Here is a 24862-nt window from a genome sequence, read left to right on the forward strand (position 1 = left end):
CTCCTCAAGAAAAGCCCATTCAATAGTATCCTATGCTTTTTTCATGTCAAGTTTCATAATACAACTTGACTTCACATTATTTTCTACTATGATGCCTAACTAAATCCTGATAAACCATCACATTACGAACAATAATAAATCTTTCTTGAACAAAAGCACCTTGGTTTTTAGAGATTATATCAGGTAAAATTTTACCAAGCCTATTACAAAGCATTTTGGTTATACACTTATACAATGTATTGCAACATGCAATAGGCCTAAACTCCATAACTGAATTAGGACATGTCACTTTAGGCGGAATTAACGTAAGCACTATTACATTAGGCTCCTTTAGTAACTTACATGAAGTAAAGAAATCCAAAGTAAAGAAATCCAAAACAGCCCGAGTCACATATTCACCAACGATAGACTAAGAATCCCTGAAGAAATGGGATTCAAACCCATTTGGGCCTGGTGATTTATCCCCATGGATGTCAAATGAAGCTCCCTTCACCTCCTCATCAGTATAGGGTGCATTAAGTATCTGCAAGTGAACATCATTCACCATTGGACCCATATTCACCTCAATCTCTTTTACATCGACTTTCTGCTCCACTTTTGACCCCAATAGATTTTTATATATAGTAACTCAAAAAAGCATCATTAACCTCTGTCAAATACTCCTTCCACACTCTATTTGAGTCATGGATTTCATAAATAGTGTTTCTAAGGCTTCTCTGCTTAATTGACTCGTGAAACAAGGCTGTATTCTCATCACCTTGTCTAAACCAATTCATCTTAGCTTTCTGAGCTAGAAAAGAAATATAGGCTTTGTGTACTCTCCTATACTCTAACAATACAGCTACTTCCTCATTCCTCACATCAATACTCATAGGTTGTACCTGAAGAGCAGCCTGACATTCTTGCATATGTTTCAAGGCTTGCACTTCCCTACAATGAATGTCTGAAAAACCTTCTTGGTTCAGCTTCTTCAACCCAGTTTTCACAAGCTTCATTTGAGACACCACCCTGAACATTTTACAGCCAACTACATTAACTTCCTAATTTTCCTTAACAATATCCTGAAAAGAAGTGGCTTCACTCCACATATGGAAATATTTAAAAGGTCTCATCCCAAGTTTAATATTGGGATACACAACAACAACAACAACAACAACAACAACAACAACAACAACAACAACAACAACAACAACAACAAGGCAATGTTCAAACCGCCCTTCTGGCGTAAAGTGGGCAACAACATTGGAATAAACATTCTGCTATGCCTGATTCACCATAGCTCTATCCAATTTGCAAAAAACTCTATTCTCACTACTTTGTTTATTATTCCGAGTGAAAAACTTCCAGTATTACACATATCACTCATACCACATTCAATCATATAACTCTGAAGCCTAGCATACTCTTGAGCTCTAACAGTAGCCCCTATCCTTTCCTCTTGATTCATAACACAGTTGAAATCTCCATCATTTAATTTAACCATGGCACCTCTATTCTTTCATTTAACCAACATAGGACCTTCCAACCATCATCCACACCACTACCAGAAAAAATCCACACCACTACCAGTACGAACAACATAGCAATGAATTATCTGACTTGAACAAAATAAGATATTCATAGAAAAACTACCTGGATTCCAAGCAATGACTACTCTACCACCCAGATGATAGGTAGAGTTTAAGCTAAAACACCATCCTTCGAAAACTATTTGGTAACGCACACCCATATTTTGTGGCTTTACCTTAGTTTCTAGGAGACCAACTAAACTAACCTTATTAAATGCTAGTATTTGCTTCTTCACATCCTGTTGTTTTTGTTGGTTGTTGATCCCCATTACATTCCAAATTATAATCCTATCCATGGTCATTAGGAGTTGGGAAACCTCCTAAATTTCCCTAAGAATCATGAATACATTCAACCTATCCCACAACAACCACAACAACATTCAGCACCTCAAAGATATTATGTGTTTCAACAGGTTTTGGACTTGTCAAAATCCTTCTAACTAGATTCTTGACTTCTCTAAACTCATTACCTTCCCGAGTTTCCACCCTTTTTTGCACATTTCCAGCATTATAAATCACTTCCACAGCTTTCTTTGGCCTCCATTCCTTCCTAACTACAGTCTTAACACAGTCCTTTGTCTCATGTCCCATGCCTTTACGAATTCGACACACAATAGGTTTCCATTCATAATGAAAATCCACACAAGTTATATTATCCTGTTCATACACAAAAGAAATGATACCAGGAAATTCCTGATCCATCTTTATTTCCACCATTACTCTAGCATATTGCAACTTATCACGATTTCTCGTAGCGAGATTAATCTTCATCAGCTTGCCAATACTGCCAACGATTTTTCCTAAACAAGATTCCCCCCAATACTTGAAGGCAAGCTTTAACTGAATCCAGGATAGAATGGTCTTAAGCACATTATCTCTACATATATCCATTTTAGCACTCCAAGCCTTCATAATAATAAGTTTCTTATTAAAGAACGGAATAGGATTTCTCAAAACCATATCCCTCTTCTCCATCGATGTGATTCTCACCATGTACATGCCCTTCTTCACCATACCAAGCTTATCAATACTTTGATTCCTCTAAATCCTTTTAAGAAACCCCTCCATTACATGAATTGAAGGGTTAGCCCCCACCACATAGCGGTAAATCAACGAACTCCAATAATCAATTTCATACTCAACATTAGCCATATCAATTTTAATCATTGGAGTAACATTTTCAACTGGATTAACTCTATCATTACCAATTTCAGGATTATCAGGTGAAAAAAGAATTGGTATTAATGGGTCAATCATACCTTCAGCTTGATTGATTCTTCTACTCTGGTCAGGCACCCTCTTCTAAACTGATTTAAATATTGTTTCCATCCATTATGAGAAGTTAACTCTGAGTTGTTCTTGTTGCTGAATATCTCGTATTGAATATCTTGGAGAAATATTTCCTCCTGAATCTCCACCTCAACATCCTCCTTAACTTCCAATAGAGAAACCCCCAAAATCGCATCCATAAATTTTAAAATTTTCGCCTGAAAGTCATAACTTGGACCCTTCCCTTTCTCTTGATGTAATTCCGCTTGAGATGCCTTCGTCTTTGCCTTTGATTTTCTGGCCATAGCTAACTGCGTTCATCGTCCACAGATGAAACTCTAGAGAGAGAAGTGCGCAAATTTTTTTTCCTTACCCATTTTAATAAACTAGTAGTTGATAACTAATATTATAATGACGATTTTAGGTTTGTAGTATATTTTTTTCAAGTTATATATATGCAGTATTGTAGACACAAAATCGTGTCTTCCCATTAAACACCCAAAGATGAAAACATATCGTCGTAATAATTGGACTTGTCCAAAGGAAGAGCGATTTGAAAAGCTAAGCCTAGAATCTTTTTAAGAAGCAGAAATCTATTTATTTGTTTAAAATGATTCTAAACATGTTTTTAAAAGCCAATTAATTATTCATGATGATTAATTATATTTTCAAGCCAATTTTCGTATTCTCAATTAATTATTCTTGATAATTAATTGTATTTCTAATAAATATTAAATTATTCTTAATAATTAATAAATATTTTCTAAAATAAAGGTATTATGAAACTCAGATTTTTAATTACCTTTAAGATAACTGATTGTCGGACTTCAAAAGATATTATTTAATAAAGGATATTAAGAATATTTTAATTTAATATTAAATATAAAAAATCGCTCATATCTTCTTTGTATCCCGCGCATCAGAATGCATACATGCAATACATATGCACTTTACAAAACACTGAAACACAACCAGGCTAGAGTTGTGTCTGACTTAGCAGCCTGCCTGGCACACAGGCTTGCTGCGCTAGATGCACAGTGGTGCACCAGACGCACGGGCTTGCACGGCGGGACACGATCGAGCGTTTGGCGCACGACTATTTCACTCTTCCGCGTGATTTATGGACTTGTTTTCTTATAAATAGACCTATCTTTGACGATTTTGACATAACTTTTCCACGATTTTTGTACTATATGATTCATCATAATTCAGATCCAAAATGCTCTCAAACATCGAATGCTCTCAAACACACATTTGAGCTTCTACTAATTCCATATATTTCAAGTCTGAAGATTGCTTCCTTGTAGATCGTTACACAAGCCCAGAGCGACAAATGTATACTTCTTGAGAGTCAATTCCAATTTAATTCTTATTTTACTGAAAATAATTTGCATGATGTAGATCCTTAAAGGAATTAATGCTCGATCTGTTGTATATTATTCTCTAACCTCTAATATGTTCTTTCTATATGATTCTACGTATTATTTTTGTTCATATGCATGCTTGTCTGCTTTAATACTTTCATCAGTACACATGTATAATCAAAGACCCAAATAAATGTTCTAATGCTAAATTCAGAAAATAATTTGGAAAATTTCGTTAGGTTCCCAGTAATTGATTGCACAAATAACATATCACTAAAAATTAGTCCCTTTCGTGTTTAATGAACCAATGTCGATTAATTTTACATGACATGAAGATATTGCTTGGCTATTTAATTGCCTACATATAGACATAAATCGCATTAGATAGAGGCTAACAACGGAACAATTTGAATCCTGATCTTATACGTACCCTCACCCTCGAAAATCTTTGGTTCATTAACCAATTAAGAAGTCATGACAGAAAAATCTACATTAGATACGTCCCTAAGTCATCCCTATGGTTTTTCAATATCCAATTAGGTTTATTAGTCTTGATTCAAAAATTTGTTAGCGACTTCTTTATAATGAGATAGTCAAATAGATACTAATCCCGACCCATTCAGGCAATAAAAACACACCTGCAAGTATATCAATTATTTAATATGCAAAAAGTTCTAAGTCATCGAAGAATAATAATTTGTTATTAGAAAAAATATAAAAATTGAATAATATTATCAAATTCCGAAGAGTGATCAAAAGTTTCTCTAACATTGTTTTATTATTGTCAGTGGGATGTTCATGTACTAGCCTACTAGGTACTACTCCTCCAATAATGATAGGACCAGACACTTGGATATTTTTGAAAACTAATTACGAGAACATTTTTGATAAATGTTCCTAATAAAACGGGATTCGAGATTTTCTTGGACGGGATCGGATCGAAAAAATTCCGATCCAAGAAAAATCTTTTTTATTTGATTTAAATGTATTTATATATTATATACATTAAAAAGTAATAACAATAATTCTAAAAGAATAAATAATAGCTTTCAAGTTTCTAAATTTTTACCTTTAATTTTTTTTTACTAAAATTATAGAATTCCGGTCCAACCGGTCCAGACCGAAATTTTCCGAGTTTGGACCAAACCGGACCGGTGGACTGAAATCCTGTATTCGGCGGACCGGAATCTCCGGTCTGATTCGGTCCAAATTCCAGTGCAGACCGGTTTGTGCACACCCCTATATGTAAATATATTAATTATTTAATATGTAGAAAGTTCTAACTTATTGAAGAATAATAATTTGTTATTAGATAAAATATAAAGATTGAATAATATAATCAAATTCCGAAGAGTGATCAAAACTCTCTCTAACATTGTTTAACTATTATGAGTGGGATCTGGGATGTTCATGTACTAGGTACTACTCCTCCAATAATGATAGGACCAAACACTTGGATTTTTTTTTAAAATTAATTACGAGAACATTTTGGATAAATGTTCCTAATAAAAGGGAATATTTGAAAGAATATGATTGGTGCATATGGTCTTTGTTTCTCTATACCCGATATATAGTGTGGATAGAAGTGAAATTTTATTTTACTTAAGAATGAAAAAGAAACGATTTACGTCTACGTACCTAATGTATTGGGACATCATAGCAATTACTATTACAATCACTTTCATGGACCATGAAGCTAGCAATAGTTTGATTTTCTTTGAATGACATTTGATTTCTTTCTTTATACTATTTTCGAAAAACTCATTCTAAGAATCATGCCAAACAAAAACGTGTCTAAATTTAGTAAGCAAATAACAAATAAAAAAAGGTTTCATAGTAAAACACATTTTATCATATATCCACCAAATAAATCAAATTTTTATTATAGATAGAATTTATTGTATTAATTCTTAATTACGTACAGAAAAGAGTAACCATTTCTTAGCCAAATCTCCCTTCGATATTGGACTCTATTTAAACACTCAAAACTCCTACGCACCTTAACATACACAAAAACAAAAACAAGAACAACAATAAGAACAAGAACACCCTTCTTCCTCTCTTTCTCATCAAATCTATAGCAATGGCCACCGGAGTTCCCCCAACCACTTCCCTTAATAACACCACCACAATTCACACAAAGAAACGCCCGGGAGACAATGACAATTATGCCCCTACGATCATCACCAAGAAGCCGACGATGTCGGCTTCCGAGGACCCCGTGGCAGCGCTAGCAAGCGCACGGCACGAGTTCGGTGAGCACGGAGGGGTAAACATGTCAATAGAGGCATCCGCCACCTTTACGGTGATGGAGCCTGAAACTATGCGGCGGCTGTTTAACGGGGAACTAGGCCCCGATAGAGACTTTTATATATACAGCCGCCACTTTAACCCTACTGTCCTTAACCTCGGCCGCCTCATGGCGGCCTTGGAAGGGACAGAAGCCGCATACTGCACGGCTAGCGGTATGTCCGCTATCTCATCCGTGCTCCTCCAGCTCGTAGGAGCTGGAGGACACATCGTAGCGTCACAGACGCTATATGGTGGGACTCACGCCCTACTTACTCACTTCCTCCCCCGCGCATGCGGCATCACTACGTCGTTTGTAGACATATGTGATCACGCCGCCATAAAGGCGGCGATCGTGCAGGGGAGGACTAAGGTGGTTTACTTCGAATCGGTGTCGAACCCGACTCTTACGGTGGCGGATATACCTGAGGTGTGTAGGATTGCGCATGATATGGGGGTGGTTGTTGTTGTGGATAATACTTTTGCGCCGGTTGTTATATCGCCGGCACGGCTTGGTGCGGATGTGGTGGTGCATAGCATATCCAAGTATATTAGTGGTGGGGCCGATGTCATTGCAGGTAATTTTGTCACAATGTTTTACCTACCATACATGTGTTGATGTGTATAGGTGTATTGTCATTGTTGTCTGCTTCTATCGCAGTTTAGTCCATGATTTTGAGTTTCAATCTGTTCCTTTTTGTGCTAATTCTGCTATGGTGATGTGCCCATCTCGTAGAAAAAGTTTGGAATTTAGCCTTGAAACTTTTAGAAGATGTGTATCTTATGTGGCCCTAATAATACGAGTGAAAGTTTGTAAAAGCATTCGGTTTAAGGACTAATCCCTACCGTCCTATAAAAGAAAAATATTGACTAATCCCCGTCTTTATTAGTTTACCCGTTTCTTTTGTACAAAGTTTTAAAAGAAACAATGTTGTGGGACATAGAAGGATAGAGAAACTATTAGTTTATGTTAAAGTTGAATATGTGTGACGTAAAGTTAGTGGTCCTATTCAAAAAATAGAAACAAAAGAAATGGGTAAAATAATAAGGGACATTCCAAAAAGAAATACGTGTAAATTAATAAAGACCGGAGGTAGTATATGAGAAATGCTGACATAAATATTCAATAGAATAAGAGCGATTCAAATAGTATAGTAGACCATTAACAAAGTTTTTTTTTTATCCGAGGTATTGGATAAGTATTAAATATATTTTCAAAAACGGTATAATCTTGAAATGAATTCTAAAATCACATATCAATCAATATAATTGATGTTGAGATTCATCTAATATTTCCATTTTTTAATTATTTTATACAACGCTTCAAAGATGCTCATTAACTTTTGCTTTTTAATTTATAAAGATAATGGTATGATATCATAGGTCCTTAGTCTTTAATATTAGCGATCATACTATGAAGTTGAGAATTAACATGGGGATATTGTTCATCAGGCAAAGCGTTAAATATGAAAGACTCAAAAAGTGGTTTCAATTAGTGGACCATAATAATTTGAAATTAATTTTTTATTCATGATAATCTTATCTCACCGTCATCATCATTCCACGTGAGATTCATTAAGCTTTGGGAGGGTATAGATTTCATTTAGTACTCATAACTTTAAAAAGGATTAACATCACTATAGATTTTTCACGGGTTAACTCTATCATGACTATAAAAAGTATTTAAAAAGATAATGGGGGGAAAATTATCTTTGATTGGAAATCTTTTTTAATAAAACTTTAGAAGTTCAATTTTCAAAGTAAAAACTTTTAAAGTATTCTTTGTCAAAAAAAAACAAATCACAAATTTAAACTTTTTGCAAGATGAAACATATCCCTATTTTCCGGTGTAGTTTTTGAGATGTATAAGGGTTGAACTTCTATCTTTCCTTTAACCCAATATTTCCGTTAATTGCAGCATCACCCTTATGCATCTTAAAAATTAATCACATCGAAAAAAGGAAAAATGTTTCATATTGCAAAAAAAAATTAAATTGTTTGTGATTTTTTTTTTTTTGACAAAGAAAGCTGTAAAAGTTTTTTTTTTGTGAAGTTCATTGTTATATATATATTTTTTTTAAAATCTATTACATCCAATGATCCCATAAAAGGCGTTCCTAATTAAAAAATATTACCAGACTTACCACATGATATTATCTTACAATTTTACATTTTTACTCCATTTGTCCACGTACAATTAAAAAAAATTGGTAGAGGTGATCATGGGCCGGGCCGCGGGCAAAAAAAATTGCCCAATGGTCGGGCCGGGCCTAAATTCGGGTCGAATTTTTGTGTCCAAAGCTCGCTATTTCGGGCCGAAATTAGCGGGCTTTGGCGGGCCAAAACGGGCCGGGCCAAAAAATAGACTAAAAAGTCGTATTTGGCTTGCCCAAAGCCCGCCCAAAAGCAAAAAAAAAAATCTAAGCGGGCCCAAAAATTCTGCCCGAAACCCAGCCAAAAAGCGGGCCGGGCCAAAATGATCATCTCTAAAAATTAGTAAATACATTGTATAAGTTTGATCTCACGACTTCAACCTCATATACTGAAGTTTTAATTCTTAACCACTAAATCAAATTATGTTTAGTGTTATCATTTTCATAATAAAATATTAATAAATAAAAATTGTAAATACCTTGAGAAATGAGAATAACCCAAACCTAAAAACTAATTTTCAATTAAAAGCCTCACAATTTTCAATGTCATGTTTTGATAATTAATTTATGAAAAATTATAAATTACACTAATCATGTTCAACATGCGGAAGTGTATATATCTATATATTTTCATTAAAGAAGCGTTGTCAATAGAATATTTCCGTCCCATTGTTCTTTCAATCTTTCTCCATCTGTAAACACATCCGGTCAATATTGTTATTATCTCTAATTCTCTACACAATTTTTTTTAAAAAAAAAAATTGGCTGCAAGCTTTGATTTCCTGACCTCATGATGACAGGATGCAAGAAACTTGTCCATTATTTTAAACAAGATGTTAACTTCTTTAAAAAAAACACAATATAAATATATAACTAGTTATTAAGTCTAGGTTATGCGCCGGGTAAGAAAATTTTCATTATTAATATAATACTTTATAATAATCACACTAAATACAACTTAGCCTAGTGGTTAAAACTTTAGTATATGTACTTGAGGTCTTAAGATCAAACCCTATACTATGCAATTTCTTAATTTTTTTATTGTACATGGATTACATGAACTAAAACTCCCTAAGGAAAACGTCACGTGACACAGTTTCTTGTTTTCGCACGCCTTTTAATATATTTGTATAGATGTCTACACCCAACAACGAAAGAAGACAAACAAATAGGTTTAATCATCAAAGATGATAACATTAAACTTCGTCTCACTCTATTTTATACACCATATATAAGACGTACTATCATAGTGGCGTTATCGTGAAAGTTACTAACTAGCTTAATAGATTAGAGAACATCATTTTTATCACAACGTAATAAAAATTCAAAAAGTCGTGACTTCAGAGGTTAGTAAGAAGTACCGTAACCCTCTAAGAAAAAATGAGGTTAGAAAGAACTGAGTAATATATTGTCTAATTAGATAATTATAACGTATTGGATGCACGCAAGTCCCAAGTTTGCCCATCTTTGTTAAAAAAATAACAAGATAAAAGCAATTCTCTTCTTGATTCTTATATCCATTTTTTGTATTGTTGGAACATCACTATAAAGTGCCTTTTTCTCCCTCAATCAGACTATCATAGAATGTCTCCAGTGCCCTTTTTTCCTTTAATCTTTGGCCACAAAATTTCCAACACTCTGGGCCTATGATATGCTTCTAAGCTCACATTTTCCCCATTTCTTCATTGTATATGCAGATATAGATGTTTGGTTTAGTCAGGATAGAATATAAAATTCGTCTTCTAACTTTCAATTATCAATTTAAATTTTTGATTGAAGTCTTAAGATTATTTTATATTTTTATATTCTATCAACTATATAGGCTACGATATATCGACATCAGAACCATTTCACATTTCTTCACCTTTGCCTGTAGCCAAAAAAAATTATTTTATAATGATAACTATTTTCTATGTTTATTTTTATGTGTAACCGTTTGACTTTCACGTTTGTCAATATATAATTTTAATCGTTGATATCTTTGATTTCCAATCATTAAAAATTATGAAAATTAGATATTGAAAAAATATAAATTGAGAAGAATCTAACAAGATACTACATGAATATGTTTTTCCTTAATTATAAATCACCAAAGATAGTCTAAGTAGAGCTGGTGAATAGTGTAAAAGTCAAACTGTTGAAAGTAAAAAGAAACATAGGAAGTAGTTTTTAGGCTTGAGCTATGCTCTGGGTAATTATAATATTCATTTTTTAACATTTTACTTTATAAATATAACACCAAACATTACTTGGTGTGGTGGTTAACACTTTAGTGTATAAGTTTGAGGTCATGGGATCAAATCTTATAAGATGTCTTTTCTATTTCTTTTTTTTATTCTATGTGTGTTTACATAAAATAAACACTATAAGGAATAGCGCAACGTAACATAGTTCTTTGCTTAGAAAAGCGTATTAATATATTAGTATAGAGTATAGAATTTTTGATTTTTATACTACTTTGACCTTCTATTTTGCTAATATACATAGAATAAATGTAATTATGTAATATGTTGTTGCTTTAACTTTAATGCATATTCTCAATATATTAGAATTTTATTGATTGAATATTAAATATATTAATAGTCAAAATACATGCAGAGAAGCATGAAAGAAAACATGGAAAAATTTCTCAGGTACCCCTAATGTTTGACATAATCTTTAAATTGACCCTCACATTTGAGAAGTTCCTCGTATACCCCTGAACTTTAACATCATGCTCAAAATACCCTTACTAATGACAATTTATAGATAGACGTTAGTCGTTAGGTGGAATATGTACAAACTTGAAGGATCTTTAGTACTGATAGAAGTAGGGAAGATACTTGGGATTTCTGACGGATTGTTCTGCGACACAAATGCTAACAACCTAAAATCTATCAACAGTCCGTCATTAGTAAGAGTATCTTAAGCATAAAATTAAAATTCAAAGGTATTTTAGAAAAAATGCGAGCGACAATTTGAAAATTACGTCAAAATTCATGGATACCTCTGAAGCTTTTCCTAAAAACATTGCAATCGTAAAAACAACAATGAAGTATACCTTAAAAAAGGAAAATATCTTGTTACTTTCTTTATAAAGAAAAAGCTAGCTTCAAAACCTATTTTATGACAAGTTGACAACAAGGTTATGCTAATGATAACCTTACTGCCATGCTTAATATGCAGCAAAACATGATGATGATCACGAGTTTAGGTCGTAGTATTTTGTAAGGAATTCTTGTACTTCCTTTCTTTTTACTCGCTACACTTCTCATTTCACGGACTCCTATGCAATTTTTGGAGAAGAGAGAGGTAGAGACTAAAAAGAAAAGGGACCCATGTGGGAGGAGAGAGATAGAGAGAGTTTATTGCCCAAAAAAAAGTGTAGCAAGTAATGTGAAACTTCCTATAATGGAAAGTGTAGCGAGTAAAAAGAAACGGAGGAAGTATTAGCTTTTCTTTATAAATTTTTTATTGCTATTCAACTTACCTCTAATTACTTTAAATAAGGGGCTCAGTCCAGGGGATTATATGTCTATATGTACACAGTACATGGTACTTCTACTAAAGAGTTTGGTTTATGTAAGATAAACTATTTTGATATTTTGGTTGTTGTAGGTGCTATCTGTGGGCCTGCAAGCTTAGTGAACTCAATGATGGACTTACACCAAGGATCTCTAATGCTACTTGGCCCAACAATGAATGCGAAAGTGGCATTTGAACTCTCAGAAAGAATTCCTCATTTAGGGCTGAGAATGAAAGAGCATTGTGGACGGGCCTTGGAGTTTGCCAAAAGGATGAAGAAATTGGGCCTGAAAGTCATATATCCTGGGCTAGAAGACCATCCACAACACGAGCTATTGAAGTCCATAGGCAACCAACAGTATGGGTTCGGTGGAATCCTTTGCGTGGACATGGAGACTGAAGAGCGGGCCAACAGGCTGATGTACCAACTCCAAAACTGCACCCAATTTGGGTTCATGGCAGTAAGTTTGGGCTACTATGAGACCCTCATGTCGTGCTCCGGTAGCAGCACGAGCAGCGAGATGAGCGAGGAGGAAAAGACTCGAGCCGGAATCTCTCCGGGCCTTGTTAGGATGTCCATTGGGTATAGTGGCACACTCGAACAGAGGTGGGCTCAATTTGAGAAGGCTTTGGCTAGATTGGAGGATATCAAATTTAATGTTAACCACCTATGAACCAAAAGAAACAGTCTTATTGCATATTGTAAGCTCTACCTTATGGAAAACTGTCATTAATATGATGTTGTGAATTTGCTTTTATAAGTATATAGAATTCAACTGTGACAATGTCATCACTATATTTGGCTAAATTTACATATATGCGCTCCACTTTTGTATGTGAGACCTCAGAAGACAAAAGGTTATACGTAATTATATAATGCTCAACTGGTAGTGTAAAAAATGGTGTGATTTGGCAGCAACAATTTTGCGGGGTGATTCGGAGGGGGTTAAAAAGATCCATTTGGTAGGGCAAGTTCATACTTTTCTTCCTAAGCACATGGGAGGGTTAGGTATTAGGAGACATGGAGAGCTGGAGACCTTAATTATACTTTGCTAGCGAAATTAGGATGGAAAATGTTACAAGCAGAAAAGAGTCTTGCTAAGGAGTGTATCACCTCCAAGTATATTCATGAGCATTCTAACTTAGCCTTTAGAAAGGATTCTCAAGTTTGGAAGGATATAGGGCGTAGCTTCCTCTTTCTCATGGAAAATGTTAGATGGAAAGTAGGGGATGTCAAATCCGTTAGTGTTTGGTATGACAATTGGCTAGGAATAGGTGCAATAAGAAATTAGGTCTAAGTACCCTTGATTAAGAAGGAATCCAGTCTTAGGGTGGTTGACCTTATTCAACATAACTCGTGGAACTTAAGGGATATCACATAATTTCTCCCTGAATTCAGACTTGAGCGTATTCTTTTGTTCCCAATGCCCCCTCCCTTAGGTACCAAAGACAAAAGTTGCTCCAAATTTATTGCCCAAGGAGAATTTTCCATTTCCCAAACTTACCTGACCCTTGTCCATCATCGATCTCCAAAGTGGGGTGGAGAATGGGTGTGGAAACTAAATATTAACCCAAAACTTAGGATGTTCTTGTGGCTCCTATGGTGGGACAGATTGCCCACAAACTTTCTACTTTACAATAGGAAAATAACCTCCTCTCCCGTATGTCATTGCTGCCATTTTCGAGAGGAGAGTTATATTCATGTCATGCGAGATTGTTTAAAGGCCCAACCTATGTATATAGGATCTTGTTGATCCACCAGATTTCTTTTGGGCGGCCATGGGGGTGGGGGATTGGATTAGAGAGAGTATTGAGCTTGACAAGGAATTTGAGGGAGTTAGGTAGTTGGTCATGATCCAATTTGTTTGCTTTAAAATTTGGAAGGCCCAAAACTGGTTCATTTTTTATACAACAAATTTCCCCCCTCCCCAAGCAACTCTAAAAAATGCCCTATCACTAGCAAAGGAATTCATTGCCAATTAACAATCTATTGTTACCAAAGCTCTCACCCCGACTGCTCTTCCAGGGCCATGTTTTCCTGAAAATTGTCCACGTGAATGTTGATGTTCTTTTGTAGACATTGAAACCAAGATAAGCATTATTACAGGTGTTATACGTGATAATCATGGTTGTTGGCGTAAGGGTTTTTATTATTTGTCTTATGCCACTAACCTCTTCATGCGGAGCTCTTAGCTATTCGGTAGGGATTACATATGGCAAGTGATGCCGACTTCACCCCATACTATTCTACATTCGGATTGCAAGCAAGTCGTGGACATGATCATCACGGAAACAATGGACTTTGATGGTTCTATAATGAGCTTGTTATGGATTGTAGGGAGTTACAACACTACTTCCAAGTGATGAGAGTTTACAACCAAGTTGCGGATTCACTAGCACATAGTTGTAGGAATAATGGAGAAGCTACTCTTAGGCTCTGTTTGGGGACGCATTTCAGGTGACTTAAATGATAAGGTGCTACAATGTTAAGTCACCTTATATGATTAGTGGTGTTTGGTGGAGGAACTTAAATAAAATTTAAGTCCAAAAATGGACTGAAATTGAGTTGGAGTAAAATATAGCGTCTGAGATCAGGTGCTGAAATTTTTTTTATTTTCTTTTTATCTTTTTAAATCTAAAAGATATTTTCTTAAATATTTAATAACCCTAATACATGCTTAAAGATTATTTTTTGCTTTTCTCCTCAATTCTACCGTCATTCTACAGAGGTTAGAGATCAAAAAAAAATTCAAACTTTCAGTTTTGCAGGTATGTATCATTGATTTATTATGAATAGAGTTGTGATATTTGTTATTATTGATAAAATTATTTTTTTCCCTTTCTTCTCAATTATGCCGTCATTCTTGCTTATATGGTGAAAGCTTGTAATTTTGATGCTTCTCATCAGTTGAATGATTTTAATCTGTTTGCTGCAGCCTACATATATATCACATAGATGTTTAATGTTTGGTTTTTATTGAGTAGTGTTGCCGCATAATTTCCAATAACCTAGGAATATAGATAACAAAAAATTCAGGAAAGTGATAACCAAATTATTGTTGGGATGCTTGCTTCAAAGCGTGCCGCTGAACAAGGCTTTTTCTTTGTTTTGTGTTTCTATGGCATGCATGTCTAATAAGTATGGACTTATGGTCCATCATGTACTGGGAGGTATGAGATATTACTAGTCAACGGTTCATCTTTGAGCAATAATTTGAGTTGGAAAACTGAGGAAGCTAACATAATGGATAATCTTCGATACATCACAATTGCCGAAAAGGAAAAATAAAATAAAAACAGATTTAAGGTAAATCATCATATGCATGCATGTTATGTTACTCTATCATGTCGGTAGTCAGCTTGCATATATATTGGTCCATATAGCATATATGGGGTAAATTATTTTAGTCGTTTATATAATGATAATTCTCTTCTTGCAAATCATTGTGTACTAGTTCAATCTACTTTGTATTTGTGTGTATAATATTTTTTGTAAGTGTCATTAAGAAATATATTCTCGGTTTATGAAAATGTGTGGTAGATGGCAACAACAAATGATGCAAAAGAAGGAAACTATATATGGTCAGATGATGAGATGGTACTCTTCTGTGAAATTTTAATCGCATCTTTTGTGAAAAATGGGCGAGGACAAGGAGTTAAGTGGTCCTTAGTTCAGAAACAGTTGGAGAATGAACTAAGTCGAAAATGTCCAGTAAAATCTTTAAAGAATAAGTATGATTCAATGAAGAGAGATTGGCGGCTTTGGAAGTTCTTGAAAACAGGAGAAACTGGCCTTGGGTGGGATTCAGTGACAGGAAAGATACAAGCCTCAAATGATTGGTGGGAAAAAAAAATTATGGTTAGTATAATTTTCTTTATTTGAATTACACTATAAAAATAAGTATGGTGAATTATAGTAAAAAAAATTTTACACTTTCACTTTTTGTAGGAGAAACGTGAGGTAAAGAAGTTTCGAAATAAAGGATTGCTTCCTGCCATAGAAGATTTATGGAATCAATTATTTCAAGATGGTTATGCTACAGGTGCTAATGTTGTGTCAACTAATATTGATCCATCAAGTATGAAACAGGATGAAAGAAGTGGTGGAGATAAGAATGAGAATAATGTTGATGAACATTGTCATCTCTTAGAATTAATGTTTCTAAAGCATTTCTTTAAATAATAAAAGGACGCTATTGGATGCATTGATGGAACACACATAAATGCATGTATACCCGAGACAGAGCAATTGCGTTATAGAGGGAGAAAAGGAAACCCTACTTTCAATGTCATGGCAACATGTGATTTTGATATGTGTTTCACTTTTATTTCTCTTGGATGGGAAGGATCCGCTCATGACACTCGGGTTTTTCTTCATGCACTTAATACACAAGAACTGAACTTTCCGAAACCCCCAGAAGGTATGAATGTTTTATACATAGTGCTAATGATAAAAATTTAAATTCGTAAATTATTTTAATTTTGATAATTCTATCACAGGTAAGTACTACTTGGTGGACAAAGGATATCCGGACAGAAAAGGCTATTTGGTACCATACCCGAAAACAAGGTACCACAAGGATGAATTCACGAATATGCCACCGACTAATGAAAGAGAAGCCTTTAATCGATCTCATTCATCCCTACGAAGTTGTATTGAGAGATCATTTGGAGTTTTGAAAAAAAGATGGAAAATATTAGGGCAAATGCCACAATTCAGTGTCGAGACTCAACTTGATGTCATTATGGCCGCTTTTGCCTTGCATAACTACATACGAAAAAATTCTACAGAGGACCTTATCTTTAGAATGGTCGATGAGAATCCTGATTACATGCCTTGTGAAGAACTTCCCGACGTTATCCATGCTAGAAACAATGAAACGTCAAGAGAGACTTCTAAAGAAATGGAAAAAGTTCGTGATGACATTGCTTCTTTGATTTGGAAAGCACAATGATTGTATTTTAAAATAAAGTACAATATATGTTTTATATTAATAATAATTTTATTTCTGCAAAATATAATGATATGTTGATTTAAAATTTCAGCTACAGTCATAAATAATTTTACCAAACAGGTTATGCAATCAGCTAGCTTATCAGTTTCAGCACCTTAACAGTTTCAGCTGCTACCTAATCAGTTTCAGTCACCTTATCAGTTTCAGCTCCATTTCACCTTAATGTAATCGTTTATTTGCCCACCCCCCGATTATTGTAACGAACTATTAACTATGGATTGTAAGAGGTCTTTTGCCATAACTTCTTGATTTAATGTTACCTTTGTTCACCAAATTGGAGTCAATTTTGACATGAATTTTGATAGGATATCATCAATAGGAAGCATTGTGATGTAAGAAAAGACAAAGAGCTTACCGACTCATCAAAACTTTGCACCCGACTGAATATCTTCATGACTCAAGGCACAACTGATGTGATTTCAATCATAAAAACCCTCTTGATCTCACGTTTGATCACAATTAAGGATATGGATTAAGGCTTATTTCGAATTTAGGAAAAACACCTTAAACTGTGGATGAATGGAATGATTTTACACGGTTAAATGATGAATAAGTGTCACTCTAAATCTAATTAAAGATCCAAAATTCTGATCTAAATCTCAAGATTTGTTTCTCAACTCTGAATTGTAAAATAATGTGCAACTCAGTAAGAAATAAACAATGCTTAACTATCAAAATTAATAAACTCATAATCTTATTTTTATTATTGAACCATATATATGCCCCTTATATAGGCAATACGACCATAAAAAGTTAAAAAGGTGTTACCAAAAATAAGCTTAATTAATCTGACTTTTCATATGACCGTGTGAATAAACACTTAATGAAGAAAGTTAGAAACTTTCTACTATTTTATGTTGGGCAAAATGCACACTTTTCTCTCTTGTGTTTATTTCACCAAAATGACGGCAATCATTTCGTACCACTTAGGGATCCTAAACCCTCTTCATATATATACACAAGTTACCTAAACATATAACCTAGAAAAGTTGTCAACATAACAGCTATACAAAAAACAAAAGAAATCTGCTATAGAAAGTGTAGTAGGGGTATAATGCACACCATACAATATTTGCATGAATTACATGTCACCTGGTGGTGACAGAATCAGGTGATATTTTCTTCACTTAAGGACCACTAGCACTTTCATATATAAACACTAACAAAAATCAGAATTTAAATCTTCCTAAAATACTCCTAATAGAACAAGAAAATGAGATAAAACTCCTTGAAACCCAGGTAAATCACACGGCAAAACGTTAATTTCTTGAATTGATCATAAGCTTACTTGTACAAGATGAGAAGCTCACTAAAACCACTACTAAAACTTCCTTGCCATCCAAGTAAATGCTTTATTAATTCCCTTAATCTTTTAACCTTTAAATAAAGACACTTTTTTGTTACATGTAAAACCTTCACTTTTGAGAGTAAAGTAAAATCATACAACGATGCTAAAGAAGCAATAAAGTAATGAAGAAGTTAGAAACAAGCTTGATTTCACATCAACAGCTATGTCCAAGCTCATGTAGATGCTTGAAATATCTTTTAACTATATGTTTAATTATAATTTAACTTGATTCTAATAGTCAAAATTTGCACAATATCTGTGAGAAGCTCAGAACTAATAGCAAAAACTTTTAAAAAAGTGTTTACTTGGTCATGATTTACGAACTCGGGTAGAATTGTAAGATAAATTCAACTTGAAAATAAGAGCTCGAAACTCGGTTTGAGGTCAAATGCAAGTGCTAAGAGCAGAGTCGACTCAGTCGAGCAACCCCAAATTTGAAATCCATCTAGACCGAAATCTAGACTATTTCCATATTTAGCCCATTAGACCTAGGGTGCGTTCTGTTCAACTTAAAAAATTAAGTTTCAGGTCCAATAAGTTCAGATAAGTTCAGATAAGTTCAGATAAGTTGCAATAAGGTCTAATAAGGGCAATAAGTTTCAATAATCTAATAATGTCCAATAAGTTCCAATCAGATAATTCCAATAAGTTCCAATTAGGTCTAATAAGGTCCAATAAGGTCCAAATAGTCAATGTTTAATAAACATTTGTATTATTGTCCATTATTTTGTTATTCATAATTTCATATCACTATTAGCTGATTATGTTATTATTAGAATTTTAATTAAAGTACCACAATGATTATATAGTATTATACTTGTATTAGTGTCTATTAATTTGTATTATTTATTTTTATTATGAATCTATTATTTTATTATTCATATTACTATTAGCTGATTATGTTATTATTAGAATTTTTTATTAAAGTACCACAATGTATATTATTATACTTGTATTATTGTCTATTATATGATTATTCATATTGCTATTAAATAATATTATAATCATGGTCAAATAATTAAGGTTAACAATAATAATAATAATTATAATTACAATATTTTGCAATAATAATTATAATTACATTATTATTATTTATTTGTATTATGTCTATTATTATTTATTATGTCATTATTTTATTATTCATATTAAAATTTTTGCTTTTCTACTAGTGTTTTATAAAATCAAAACAAGACTATTAGATATATTAGTGGTGAAAGTTATGTATAGGCAAATATATAAATAGTAAATTTTTTTGTTAAATTAATTATCATAAGAGATAATTAATAATCATTATTTTTTAAAGGACGAATTATAATAATTATTACTCCATAAAAATTTTGAGGGGTAGTATTTACGTTAGTGGTAATATTTATGTTATTAATGATCAATTTTTTTTGTCTAATAAGGCCAAATAAGTTTCAATAAGGTCTAATAAGTTTCAATCAGGTCCAATAAGGTCTAATAAGTTTCAATCAGGGCCAATAAGGTCTAATAAGTTTCAATAAGGTCAATAAGTTCCAATAAGTTGAATCAGGTCCAATAAGTTCCAATAAGTTGAATCAGGTCCAATCAGGTTTAATAAGTTCCAATAAGTTCAGTTCAGGTTCAATAAATTCAGTTCAGATAAGGTCCAATAAGTTCAGTTCAGGTTCAATAAATTCAGTTCAAATAAGGTCTAATAAGTTCAGAGCCAATAAGTTGAATAGAACGCACCCCTAGCTTGATTGTGATAACAAGTTTGGGAAACTTTTATAGAAAATGCCAAATCAGACGCCGGGGGCCAGAATGGGCCAACACCATACAAATTGGGTTCAACGTCAAACAATATCTTCTTTATCAGCAACTTGCATAACAAATATGGTGAATGTAAACAATGGAGCTTTATGGATAGATCATATTCATAGACCACGTCAGTATCATCATTCATCAATGTATATTCAACGTTCAAATTTGTCATTATAATTACAACTCTAATGATAGCACCAATTTGTGTTGCTCCTTGTTGTCATGGCATGCAAGACCAAATTGAACGGGGAAACAAGAAAACAACCTCCCGAAAATGGAAATTTTTGTTTTTTTCTTCTTATTATATGCATATACTACAAATCTACAATCGACGCCCCTCTTTGCTAGGCAAAGTAGAGACCCTCTTTTATAGGCAATTGTTTACCCATCAATTTCTCATTCCTTTGGTTTGATCTAGTTATTGTAAGTGTAGACAAAGTATATATCTCTATCACTGTATGTAGTATTATTCCAAAAAAAGTTGACACAAATCCGAAAAGACAAAATGTGGAGAAAAGAAATTCAGGCATAAATAGTTTAAATTTTACAAACGAGCACGTCTTGAGTGTAGCATGTTACACCATAACTTATCGTGTAGCATGCATAATGACATCCACTCCAACAAGAATGACATGGACTATACAGATTATGAAATAAATCGTATGTCATGTTGTCTTTTATTTCATGTCATTTGAAATCTTTTTACAAAAGAAATGGTGGCTTGTGAGTTGTTACACCATAAATTATGGTGTAACAGTTAAACTTAAAAATTTGTGTTTGCAATAATACTGCGAGCACATGCCATAATATCGTAAAAGGGTAAAAAAAAAAAAAAAGGTTGACAAGTATGGTTTAATTAATTGCGAAACATGCCAAACTCAAATGCACATAACATCATTCATTTTTCCGTTAGTTTAAGTGAGAAAATACAAGTTTAGAATTATCGAAGTAAGAGGTGTAAAAGTCAAAATTATTTGAAAAATGTAAATAGAGGTGGTCGTTTAAGATAATTTCCCTTATTATAGGAACATATTATTGTTGTAGCTTGTAGCTATGGGTTGTCTTCTTATAATGTTTCTTTAACCTAAAATATCTATTTCAAATGTCAAAACTCAAAACCATGTTCTGTCAATGTATAGTTGGTTAATTAAGGGGAACTAGTTTTTGTCCCGGATCATACCTTCCAATTTTTTTAATGACGTATATTTAAAGTCTTCAAAAATAGAAACATATGTTTTAAAATCATTTTTCCTCCCACAAAGACTAACATGAGCATTATAGTGTAGTTGGTTAGTGCATTAGCATAGCAAATGTGAGGTAATGTGTTCGAGTCATGAAACACACATTTTTATGGTTTAATGTCTCATTTGATTATGTGGAGAAGGGGAGGGTACATGTGACATCATGACATTTATTTGTCTATATATATATATATATATATATATATATATATATATATATATATATATATATATAATTATATATAGGAATGACTTGTGAAAACCACTAGCTAATCCGAAAACTGAAAACAAGCAATCTCAACCGTTAGATTATCCATAGTATAATCTAACGGACGAAATTCACGGATGAGTTTTGAGCACAGCGCGTGCTTTCTCTCATAGCAAAATTCAGATCAAACTTTCTCTCTCCTCTTCTCCTCTTTCTCTCTCCTTCGTTTATCTTAAACTCAGAAAATTTCTCACTCATCCGGTTTCCTCCCCCATTCTTACTCTACCAGATTTCCTTCCTCATTCTCACTCATCCAAATCTCCTCCCTCATTCTCACTCATCCAGATCTCCTCTCTCATTCTCACTGCGTTCTTCGTTGTTCGTCAACCACGCACAACCTACGACATCTTCGTCTTTCCTCTCACTCCTTCTCTTTCGCACACTTTCGGCGCTGTAGAGGTTTCGCTTTCCGGTTCGCCGGCAGATTCCGGTTCGTCGGTGATTTCGTCGTGTTCTTCGCGCAACATCTTCGTTCGTTCGTTCACCGTTACAGATCTTCGTTCGTTCGTTTGGTGATTGAGTTTTTTTTGTTAATAATAATTTCAAAGTTCAATTACTCATTCTTAAACTTGCGAATTGCTAATTTTAGCTCAATTTTTCTCTAGTTGTTTGAAAAATTGTATGTGTTTCGTATTTATTTGTGTTTCAATTGGTTAATTTCAGCTGGATCTTTGTGTTCTTTCGCTATACATTATTTTTTTGATTTTTCCTCTGTTTAAGATCGAAAAAAATTACCTTGTATTGCTTTTGAGTTTTTGAGTTTTCGTATCTTGATTATGGTTTTGTGAGGTAAATATGGATACTTTGTGTTGATAAGGAACTTCAAATTAGGGTTTTCGTGATTTCCTTCTATGTCGCCATTGGAGCTTCAACGCTCAGCTTCGAAGTAGATTTCTGTTTGTTTGATGAACTTTTTTTCAATTTTGATAATTGGTAAAAGTTACCCTTAAAATATATAATAGTTATCCTAAAAGTCTTAAAAGTTACCCTAAAAATGATAATAGTTACTCTTATATTAATAAATAAAGTTACCTTTAAAGTGGTAAAAGTTATCCTAAAAATGGTAAAAGTTACCCTAAAAGTGGTAATAGTTACTCTTATAATAAATAAAGTTGCCCTTGAAATATATAGAACTACCCTTAATATAACAAAGTTACCCCAAAACTGGAAAAAGTTACCCTAAAAGTGTTAAAAGTTACTCTAAAGGGGTTAAAAGTTACCCTTGTTTTCAGTTTTCAGATAAAGAGATGTTTTCAGCGGATCCTACCCCTATATATATATATATATATATATATATATATATATATATGTATATATATATATATATATATGTATATATATATATATATATAATATATATATAATATATATATAATATATATGTAAAAGAAAAAAAAAAACTCCAAGTAAAGAAATTTTTGGTCTCTACGGACCATTCTTGAGTAGTTGAGATCATTAACAAATAACTTTTTAGCAAGTTTATCATGCAAAGAGCACCCGTTCAAATTGTTTTTGGATTAGTATTAACTTATTTTCCCATTTATTTAAGTTGCTGGAACCCAATCCTCCTCCTTATATTTCTTCCTTCGTCTCAAGTGATAGAAATGGGACGGTCTTTTTCCCTAATTTGGCTAAGGTTAAAGAGAGACAATATTCACTTGTTAGACAAAGGCATTGTTTGGTTGACAAAATAAATCATGGAAAGTGCAAATTCCTATGAAGTAGAAGTATATGAAATTGTTTGGTTGGCAAAAGCATGAGAATTTGCACTTCCTAGGAAGTTCTACTTCCTCCAAAATGGAGGAAGTTACTTACCTAGGTCCCCCTACGTAAGTAGAGCTTCCCATAGGAAGTTCTACTTCCCATTATCAACCAAACACAATTTTACACTTTCTAGGAATTTCAAATACATGGAAAAAATAACTTCCTAGGAAGTATGACTTCCTATATACAACCAAACAATGCCAAAGATAATAATAACTTGAGCTTTTAGTTTTGTTTTCCCCATTTTTTCTTGATCATTTTTCGCTTTTGTGGTCTACTGATGGTAATGCTTTATATTAAGCCAAACTAAAAATGATATAATATTTAATTTGTTTTAATCTTTCATATATAATGATCCCTTCAATCTCGTGGTAAGTTGTAATAGTATCTAATTAGCTAAGAGAATAAGATAATTCGTATGAGCCTATATGACAATGAAGATAAATTAATATAGCACGTCAACGAATTTACACTTTGTTGATTGTTGTAATCTACAGCAATCCAGAGAAAATAGGAGAGAATACTTCAGGGAATTTTATTATCGATCTCTCTCTAAACTTTTGTACAGAATTACAGAAGAGAAATGAAATGATTGTAGTTTATATATACTACTACAAAGGACTCAGCAAGATGGTTATAACAACCATGTAACAAACTAACTAACTGTAACTAACTTAAACAGAAAAAGAGAAATAAATATAAATTGTTGCTGAGCTGGAGTTGAGCTACTGAGAGTTGAGAACTGCTGAGCTGGAGTTGCTGAGCTGAGCTGGAGTATTCTCCAATACCCCCCCCCCCTCAAGTTGGGGGTGATTGAGATGAAGGATCAAACATACCCAACTTGGAAAGTAGATCCTTAAAATGAGGAGAAGGCATGGACTTAGTAAAGACATCTGCTAACTGAGAGTGAGTAGGCAAGTAAGTGAGTTGCAAAAGACCTTTTAATACTTTGTCACGAGTAAAGTGACAATCTATTTCGATGTGCTTAGTGCGTTCATGGAACACAGGGTTCCTAGCAATATGAAGGGCACTCTGATTATCACAATGGAGAGAAATAGGCTTCAAGTTTGTTAACCCTAGCTCTTCAAGTAATCTAACAGTCCAAGCTACCTCAGAAGCAGCTGAAGCCATTGCTTTATATTCAGCTTCTGAAGATGATCTGCTAACAGCAGCTTGTTTCTTGGATTTCCAAGAAATGGGTGAATTACCCAAGAGAAGAATATATCCAGTAACTGACCTCCTTGAATCAGAACAGGCTGCCCAATCAGAGTCTGAAAAAGCCTGAAGAGTAAGT

General features: G+C 33.6%; 4 protein-coding genes across 4 annotated transcripts; 3 read left to right on the top strand and 1 right to left on the bottom strand.

Annotated features, from left to right (window-relative positions):
- Positions 1 to 1922: 1922 nt before the first annotated feature.
- LOC104892744 (uncharacterized) lies at positions 1923 to 2543 on the bottom strand. Its single transcript, XM_010678727.1, has one exon. It carries the CDS (start codon positions 2541 to 2543, stop codon positions 1923 to 1925), a length of 621 nt encoding a protein of 206 aa, XP_010677029.1.
- A 3560-nt stretch (positions 2544 to 6103) lies between these two features.
- LOC104892621 (methionine gamma-lyase) lies at positions 6104 to 12943 on the top strand. Its single transcript, XM_010678601.4, has 2 exons — positions 6104 to 7068; positions 12241 to 12943. Exons 1-2 carry the CDS (start codon positions 6285 to 6287, stop codon positions 12819 to 12821), a joined length of 1365 nt encoding a protein of 454 aa, XP_010676903.1. The 5' UTR covers positions 6104 to 6284; the 3' UTR covers positions 12822 to 12943.
- Positions 12944 to 15249: 2306 nt separating this feature from the next.
- On the top strand, positions 15250 to 17326 carry LOC104892622 (protein ALP1-like). Its single transcript, XM_048644974.2, has 3 exons — positions 15250 to 16006; positions 16097 to 16568; positions 16648 to 17326. The coding sequence occupies exons 2-3, from the start codon at positions 16439 to 16441 to the stop codon at positions 17100 to 17102; spliced, it is 585 nt and encodes a 194-aa protein (XP_048500931.1). The 5' UTR covers positions 15250 to 16006; positions 16097 to 16438; the 3' UTR covers positions 17103 to 17326.
- Positions 15689 to 16330, top strand: LOC125497920 (uncharacterized). The gene is made up of 2 exons (XM_048645647.1): positions 15689 to 16006; positions 16097 to 16330. The coding sequence occupies exons 1-2, from the start codon at positions 15689 to 15691 to the stop codon at positions 16328 to 16330; spliced, it is 552 nt and encodes a 183-aa protein (XP_048501604.1).
- Positions 17327 to 24862: the final 7536 nt, after the last annotated feature.

This window comes from Beta vulgaris, chromosome 5, assembly GCF_026745355.1.
Source record: "Beta vulgaris subsp. vulgaris cultivar EL10 chromosome 5, EL10.2, whole genome shotgun sequence".
Taxonomy (NCBI): domain Eukaryota; kingdom Viridiplantae; phylum Streptophyta; class Magnoliopsida; order Caryophyllales; family Amaranthaceae; genus Beta; species Beta vulgaris.

Coding starts and splice junctions, on each gene's coding strand:
- LOC104892744 (XM_010678727.1), bottom strand. CDS start 2,543: ATGGAGAAGAGGGATATGGTTTTGAGAAATCCTATTCCGTTCTTTAAT.
- LOC104892621 (XM_010678601.4), top strand. CDS start 6,285: ATGGCCACCGGAGTTCCCCCAACCACTTCCCTTAATAACACCACCACA. Junction 7,069..12,240: donor TGGGGCCGATGTCATTGCAG/GTAATTTTGTCA, acceptor TGGTTGTTGTAG/GTGCTATCTGTGGGCCTGCA.
- LOC125497920 (XM_048645647.1), top strand. CDS start 15,689: ATGGCAACAACAAATGATGCAAAAGAAGGAAACTATATATGGTCAGAT. Junction 16,007..16,096: donor GGTGGGAAAAAAAAATTATG/GTTAGTATAATT, acceptor CACTTTTTGTAG/GAGAAACGTGAGGTAAAGAA.
- LOC104892622 (XM_048644974.2), top strand. CDS start 16,439: ATGGCAACATGTGATTTTGATATGTGTTTCACTTTTATTTCTCTTGGA. Junction 16,569..16,647: donor CTTTCCGAAACCCCCAGAAG/GTATGAATGTTT, acceptor ATTCTATCACAG/GTAAGTACTACTTGGTGGAC.